Source organism: Haplochromis burtoni, unplaced genomic scaffold (genome assembly GCF_018398535.1).
Source record: "Haplochromis burtoni strain Fernald_Lab_line unplaced genomic scaffold, NCSU_Asbu1 Contig_1675, whole genome shotgun sequence".
Taxonomy (NCBI): Eukaryota; Metazoa; Chordata; class Actinopteri; order Cichliformes; family Cichlidae; genus Haplochromis; species Haplochromis burtoni.
The window spans coordinates 19,265-27,394 of record NW_024584036.1 but is presented as its reverse complement, the minus strand read 5'-3'; the positions used below and the strand labels follow the sequence as shown (position 1 = coordinate 27,394).

Genomic DNA, 8,130 nt, shown 5'->3' with positions numbered 1-8,130 from the left:
AGATTAGTAGTACTGTGTTTGTTGCATCATATTGCTGTAATTGTTTATATGCTTTATATATTCTGAGGTAAGTTGATCTATAGTGTTACATCATATTCTATAAGGATGTTATGTGTTTGTATACTTTCTGCCCAGTTTGACCCATTTAGCAGAAGCCAGCCTGTTTAAGGCTCTGATATCTATTCTGTATGACTTAAAGCACACTGTTAGCCTTTGCAGTAATTTCCATAGCTTAGTACTGCAAAATCAACAGTAAAAAACTCTAAAGGATGTTAGCAGTTTAGTACTGTAATTTGCATGTAATTGTGGGAAAATTCCATGAGATTACATTATTTTTACGGTAACTCACCGTACTCATGAAAATAGCTGTAAAATACAGCAAATGTAACAATTGGTGATGTTACTGAGATTATACTATTACACCATCCGGATTTCTGTTGTTTTCTACTGTAGATCTAAGAGTAATTACTTAAATCCTCATTCAGAGTGTATTACTATAAAATCCGATTCACTGTGAAAGTAGTATAACATATAAACTACAATATACAGCATCATTTTTAACTTAAGGAGTAAGTTGCAGCCACGCTAAAATTTTATTCCTTGAACTGAATGGAACCTCATATATTAATAGTTAGTTAGTTCAACAAAATCCTAGTCTAAATGTAAATTCTGAGTTTTCAGTTCTTCACCAACAATAAAAACAAAATATCCCAGCTGCCACACGACGAGAGGCACCCTGTTCAGGTGGCCTTTTGTCCTCGGACTAACACAGACAACCATTTGCACACCTATGGGGACAAGATATAATCTCCACTAAGGACAGATGGCGGATTAGTACCCAGAATCGTAGTGCTGTGAGGAAACAGTGTTAGACATCACAACACTGTGCTCCCCACTTTGGACAACTGTTTTTTTTTTTTTCTTTTTTAAAAACGTGTTTTGCTTTTTGCCTCTAATACAGTTGGTTGTCTCGGTTTGTTGCTCAATGTCATTATTGGAAACATGTTTGTGTTGTCAGCTTGTGTCAGTTTGTGTCAGTTTTCACTTATGAATTCATTCAGCAGCCAGATTTGATCAGATGTCATCCAAATGTTATCCTGGTTTAATGTTTAATCAGGTTCTTTTAAAGTACATAACTACTCCTTTAACTACAAACCACATTTCTGTTTCACAAACACTAATTAAATTCTTCCCACTGATAATCAGTGTTAGTTATTTTCAGCATGGATGTAATTCCACCGCTGACCACAATGTGAAGCTGCTGCACGTAAAAGCTCACATACATAAGCATTAGGGGTGCAACGATATTCGTATCGATATTGAACCATTCGATACAGTGCTTTCGGTTCGGTACGCATATGTATCGAACAATACAAAATTTGTAATTTATTTTATCAACTTTCCTTCTGACGATGCTGTCTGTGTTGAGCGCTCAGTGAATCTGCGTTCGACTACTCCGCCTAGGCTGCACTGTCGAGCGCAGATCCACTGAGCGCTCAACACAGACAGCATCGTCAGAAGGAAGAGCGCAGGGCAAGCTAGCGAGACAGAAGTTAAGCTCTCCTTGCAACATGGACCTCCCCACCCTCATTCAGATCTGGCGTTTGGAATTATTTTGGTTTTCATGTGACGTATGACCCTGAAGGTAAGCGAGTCATGGACTAAAGTAAAACAGTATGTTGGATGTGCCATGCAATGCTCAATTACATGGGTGGGAACTAGTGTGTTAGCGCAGTTAGCTCGTTAACGTGTTGGCCGTCTAGCCCCATGCACGGGGCGATCGGCGGTAGCTCGTTAACGGAGATTTGCCGTGTTGTGGCGTTAAGGTCATTTCAACGAGATTAACCTGAAAGCACTAGTGGGAACACAACGAATATGACTGCACATTTACGCCGACATCATCCTAGTGCAAAGACATGAAAACAACAAGCATGCTACTAACTTTAGCCGAGTCATTTAGACAGCTGTTACTGATTCCTATATGCTGCTGAGAATATAGCCCAGAAGAAGCGGATAGTATAGCTTTTATTTTGGAAAGAGACATTTCTCTGTAATAAACTCTCTTTTCCAAAGATGAGTGATTCCTCAATCAGATACAGGGCTCGCAATATCGCTAGCCCGACGTCCCGGGGCTAGCGATTTTTTCAGTCGGGCTACCAAAATCTATCTCTTCCCTGCCCGTCGGGCTATTGTAGGAAGGAAAAATATATGTCAATGCTTTTGCATTCTTTCAGAAATGTAGCTGGGTAATTATGTCATTGGCATCGGTGAGCCACTGTCAATATGTGACATATTGAAATCGCGTTTGAATTTGCGCTTGTTTTTTTGTACTTTGCAATCGGAACTGTGTATAGAGAGCGACAGCACTGATCTGTGAGTGATGATAATTTGTGCACCAATTCCTCTGACATCGTCTTATTAATCGTTAGCTTACTATGCAAACATGACAAGTGAAATCTCCCGCAGCAGCTTAAACATGTGAGAGGTTGATCGCGCAGAGAATCGCTGAGCTTATGTGAGTGCGTGTGTAAAAGCATTTCAGTTCTGCTGAGCCAAATAAGACAGGTCAGGGTGAAGAAGTGACAGCCAAAGAAAAGCTTACCACAAAACGGAGAAGTTATGACAAATCAGACTATAAGGCAAAAAGAAAGTGCAGCTTTATGGTTTCATGGACAAAAGAATTTCTGTGGCTGCAATATGACGAGCTAAATAACCAGGGCTGCACATAAGTGGTCCGCAGGTGCGCATTCGCTGTCAAAATAAAAAACACGCACAAGGGTTAGGGTTAAATTTAAAAACTGTACTTTTGAGTTAAAATATATATTTATAATTTTAATAAATGACAAATTAAAAAGGCATGAACATTTTTTTGTATCGAAAAAATATCGAACCGTGACACCAAAGTATCGAACCGAACCGAACCGTGAATTTTGTGTATCGTTGCACCCCTAATAAGCATGTATTTGAATCTGTAAATATACAAATGCTGAATCAGTGACATTATCCCATATTGTTCTGTGGATAAGACAGAAAATATAAATTTTTGATAGGAAACTGTTCTCAAAGTACACTGTGAGATAGAGCTGTGCAGGAGGTGAGATTTAAAAAAAATTTTTTTCCAGAATCTGTTTACTTGCTCTTTAATTGTTTGCTGTTTAAGCCCCCAGTACCAGCTGTTTCCCAAATCTCTGTGAATGGTACTCATGGCCACTGATCAATTGTGATTGATCAATAATTTTTTAGTGGTTGTTAATCAATGGTCATGACAATTTACATATTAATGGAGAAACTGACCTCACAGCCCATTGTTTGTCAGTGGGGTCGTTTCAGTCATTATAGAAATATACTGTTTATATGGTTGGGGAACCTGAGGCTGAAGAATTAACTTTGATGAGTGACGAAACGAACTGAAAACTCTACGTCTAGATGAACAGAATCAATTTTTTGGAATTTCCTTACCTGGATGATTGAGCATGCATCAAAACATTAATAACTGATATATGAAATAATCTCACAACTGGTATGCTTGACAGGGTATCCATATGACATACAAAATATGATTAATAATTTCTAGGAAATCAGGATTTGTAAATTGAGAGGTCTAAAGCTAATTAACAATCAGCTAAAAGCTAAATTGCACTGACTGCTGAAAAGAGTACAGGCTTTATTTCATATATGGTTTGACCACCTAACATGGATCTGAATCAGCAAACAGTTACACAATGAGTCTGTCCATTGATCCCCACACCGTACTACTGTTACATTCCAATGAAGAAAATGTTGTGGGGGAAAATAAGAATTGGAGAAGGCAGAATCATAAGCAAAACAAACTATTACAAAGTCTAAATTAATATTGCTACGCTGATATTTCTGAGAGCAACAAGAAAGATGTTAGCAAAACTTTGATCCTGACAAAAGAGAGTATAGCTCAAGAAATTGGTCAGAATTTCCACACAAGTCCACATTAGCCACAAAAACCAAAGATAAAGTGGCACACTTTCGTACTCCTCGATGTCAACTTAAGTACTCTTGGTAAATGTACCACAGAGCCATGCAGCACACCCTAATAAGCCTAGGACGACAATAAATAAAGAAATCTCTCTTTTGAGTTTCAGTTTGCTGCCTCTTTGTTTGTTCTCAAAAGATACAGACTGTCTATTGTGCATAATTTCTCTCTCTTTTTCATTCATTTCCACAAAAGACACAGACTGTTTTTTCTGTACTTGTCTTTTCATTTCTGGATAAAAAGGCATCTCTAGGAAAGCTTTCTTTTTGTCTGATGTCTTCAGACCTTCATTCAGAGAGTCACAGATGTTTTGCCATGACTTCATCTCTGACTTCCAAAGTGAAGCTCTGGCGCTGATGAACTGCGAGGTTTTAGTTTTGTTGGCTTTACCCAGACTGATGCTTTCTTGACAAATGGAGATGATGTCCATGCCTAGAAAGAAAGCATTTAGTGCAATGGCACTAGCTCTGCCTGCCTTAGAGAGAGCAAGAGACCCTTTGAATGTTTTCTTGCCAGAACCTGTAACCAGGTTTTTAGATTTTACCAATTTAACATTCGAAGCATCTTTAACCAGGGTGCGTATCTTCTTTCCAACTGACCCAACTTTTCCAAATCCCATGCACATATTTTTATAAAAACCCACTTCTATGTTATCAGTTGGTTGACTGATCACCTTTCCCAGACAATTCTTAATATTTTGCACATCTTTCATGAACTTCTGAAAGACTTTATTGGCTTTGTTTTTTTCTCTTCTTTTAACTCTCATCTCTGTGAATGTGGTCACAGCACTGTTGGTTCCACTCAAGATTCCCATTACTGTCCCACCTATTAACAGACCCAGAGATGCGCCTGCTGTTACAGGACTTAACGCCAAACCAACAATGGACAGCACACCTCCAACCGCTCCCACTGAGCTGCCTGTTATGCTAGAGATTTTTGCTCCCTTATTCATTCTATCTAACTGTACAGCACACTGCTCCAGGTCTTCTAGGAACTTCAGCATATCCGGCTGTCGGTTTTGGACCACTTTGATGAAGTCAGAACAGGACTTTTCCTGGAATAAAAACACCATCCGGAAGTTTGGGTCCATCCTTAGTGAGGAAGAAGAAAGTTTTAAACTCTGTAATTTTGTGCTCTTAAGTGTAAGTAATTAGTTAAATGACAGACAAGAACATTATAATATGTTAAAATAAAAAATAAAATATTTGCTTTGATAATAAAATTTTTTTATTGAAAATGCAAATATTAGAAAATACTGAAAAGCATTTTTAAATGCTTTCACAATCTTGTGCTGCCTTACCTCTCTGAGCTTCTTCATTCCTACACACTGTCAGTCTCACAGGGCAGCTGGCCAGCTGCTCCTGGAAGTACTGAAATCTAGGAGGAAGCTCAGAGGGGACAGGGCTTTTTCTAGCGTTCCTCCTAAATTATGGAATAACTTGCCCTTGGATGTTAGAGGGGTCCATTCGCTGTCCACTTTTAAAACGTGAAGAAAAAAAAACTTTTTTATTCTTTGGTTTTTGGCCCTCTTGTAAATTTGTTTTTTATTGATATTTTATGTATTTTTTAAATTTAATTTCAATGTACAGCACTTTGTGTCAGCTGTGGTTGTTTTAAAGTGCTTTGGATAGACGGGTGGATATACCTGACCTTCAAAGTGAAACATTCCATAATTTGATTGAGTCTTTTTTTTTGTGATCTAAGCTCTAGTTGGACCACTAGTATTAGTGAAAACATTCAACTGTTAATTTGATGCAATTTTAATGCCCTAGAATTTTACCTTTTCTTTACTTTTAAATGATGTTTCTTCTTTTTTTCAATTTCTCTTTTCTTTCAATTTTTTGAGGTACAAAATTACCCTGGTTATGTTTATAACCAGGTTATGGCAAAAATTCTGATTAAATTTAAAATAAGTCTATAAGAAGACCATTCTTTGCTGACCCATTCAATCACAATAGTTCCTTTAAATCTCTCACATGACCATATATAGCATCATAAACGCCTCACTTTAGAGATATGGAATTTCAGATATTATTCTGACAGATAAAGATTTGTGAGTGATGCTGTACACTGATAGACTTACCTGATTTCTTTAAGCAGATAAATATGATGAAGCATACTTTCTATGCCAGCCTCAGACAAATCCACATTCAAGTCTACCACAGCCTTTGTGCTCTTCAGCCAGATATTATTTATGGTACTGTGGAAGAAACAGTTACACTTCTTATGTGTTCTTGCTTCTGTAGTAAGATAAGAATTGAATAACTGAAAAACAAAATATGGGATTTACTAAATGTTACCTTTCCTCCAGCTTCTCATGGATTTCCTGGGAGGTCACTATATATCTGTCCAGCTGATATGCCAGCACATCCACATTCTCAAGTTTGGGGAGAAAGAAGACTTTTGAATCTCTTTTAAACTCCAGCAGCAGAGGGCAGATTTGTTGTGCAGCACTGATGACAGACTGAATATGTTCAAGTCTGATCCCTTCAGGCAGGTGTAACTCCTGGTTCTCTCTAAATACCTGCAGTGAGGTGACTGCCAGCTTCTCCACTGCATCCAAGAAAGGCTCGAGTTTCTCCTGGCCTCTCAAAACGTACTCCAACACTTCAGTCAGCTCCTTCTCCAGCTTTTCACGCCTGCTATCTGCACTTACTTTGTCCTTCATGAATTTCAGAAAGGCCGTGCATTTTTCCTCTGAATTGTAAACATGTGTGATTTTCAGGTCTAGTGCGTCAATGCCATCTTTGATATCCATCAAGGTGTCTAACTCAGTCTCTGTCCACAGCAGCCATTTAGAGAACCCCTCACAGAATCCTGTCACCGTGTGGATGTAGGTGAGGGTGTCTGTGATGTAGTGGCATAAGGCCGTCTGTAGCTCCTTTCTATAACATAAAACAATATTGTCTGTATGTTGATTTATCTCGGCTGATACGGAGTAATAAAATAACAACTTACTTGAAACTTTTTTTTACTTGTTATTCTTTTTCTTATTCTTATTTCCATAAAAAAACTGAATAAGAAAAACATGTTTTCTGATTTTTCATTAAATATAATTACCCGAGCAGCTTATACTAATGTTTTTGCAGTATATAATGTGGCCAGTCATAGCATAGATCATTTTTACTTTACCTTTTCCCAGACATCCTTTACCTTCACGTGGTACACTGTCTTCTTCTGGTTTATTTTGTTTGCCAGGAAAAAAGTAAGGATTGAAAATGATTTAATTTAAGCAGAGATGTCAGTTAGTATGGTTGCAGAGCTTTGTTTTAAAACCTTCATTCGGGTAAGTTTGGTTGGTTTTGCTTTCACTTCTGATATATAAAAAGTACAGAGAAACCACACCCTCTTCTGTCGTTATCTCTTAAAGGTCTGGTTACACTCTCTATAAATCAATCAAATCAAGAAATTAATGTTTTATATATATTAAAAATGAGTCACTAACCTATCCACAGAGAAAACCACAAATCAACAGCTTTTAGCTCCTTAAACTAATCCAAGGGTGTAGATTTGGCATGGACGGAAGGGACATGTCCCCACCAATATCCAGCGATTATTAAATTGTCCCCACCAATAATTTGATCTCTTCAAGTAAAGAAAATCAAAGCCGATTGGAAAAAAAAAAGATCTGTCAACGTCTCATTCACCTAGCGGTGCTCAAAGAGTTAAAATATGTTCTCTACTGGAGTCCTACATCATGTGACAAATATGGCCAATGTTATTGGTTGTGCCTTTCAGGGAGCTCTGTTAAGTTTTAGCAGAGGCAAGCCTGCGATGCGAGGAAGTTGTGCCGAAAAATGATTGTCTGCCAGAAAGTGATTGCCGTCCGCGGGAGCGCGCGCAGCCGCTTAAAGCTGCAGCGCCCGGATTGCTTGCGTTGAAAGCTACTTCCGTGCAACTGATATAAAAAACCCAAAAACATGTATGCGCATTTGTGGAACTTTAACGTGTCTTCTAACCGAATTATGACGCTTGTCAGAAGGTTGCTTTCAGTGTGTGGCACAGTCACGAATGACTACACGCATCAGGTTTAGTATATTTACTCGCGTTGTTCATATTTTTTGTAAGACTGTCGAATAGTAGTTAAAACAATAAAGACCTATTGTGCCAGTATCACTATGACT

The 8,130-nt window shown here is 38.2% G+C and overlaps 1 protein-coding gene across 2 annotated transcripts; it reads right to left on the bottom strand.

Annotated features, from left to right (window-relative positions):
- Positions 1–3,448: 3,448 nt before the first annotated feature.
- On the bottom strand, positions 3,449–7,755 carry LOC102294082. Of its 2 annotated transcripts, XM_042217196.1 has the most exons (5): positions 7,452–7,755; positions 7,139–7,183; positions 6,307–6,891; positions 6,090–6,206; positions 3,449–5,097 (listed from the first exon to the last, which is right to left on the bottom strand). In XM_042217196.1, the coding sequence occupies exons 2-5, from the start codon at positions 7,150–7,152 to the stop codon at positions 4,020–4,022; spliced, it is 1,794 nt and encodes a 597-aa protein (XP_042073130.1). In that variant the 5' UTR covers positions 7,153–7,183; positions 7,452–7,755; the 3' UTR covers positions 3,449–4,019. The 2 variants fall into 2 exon arrangements, with proteins under 2 accessions (XP_042073130.1, XP_005952534.1); XM_005952472.3 differs by lacking the exon at positions 7,452–7,755 and having other exon boundaries at positions 7,139–7,442.
- Between the last annotated feature and the right edge of the window lie 375 nt (positions 7,756–8,130).

Excerpts from the sequence above, each read along its gene's own strand:
- LOC102294082 (XM_042217196.1), bottom strand. Across the intron at positions 6,207-6,306 it reads CATGAGAAGCTGGAGGAAAG|TACCATAAATAATATCTGGC; the intron begins GTAACATTTAGT and ends TTTCTTCCACAG. Across the intron at positions 5,098-6,089 it reads TATCTGCTTAAAGAAATCAG|GATGGACCCAAACTTCCGGA; the intron begins GTAAGTCTATCA and ends TTCCTCACTAAG.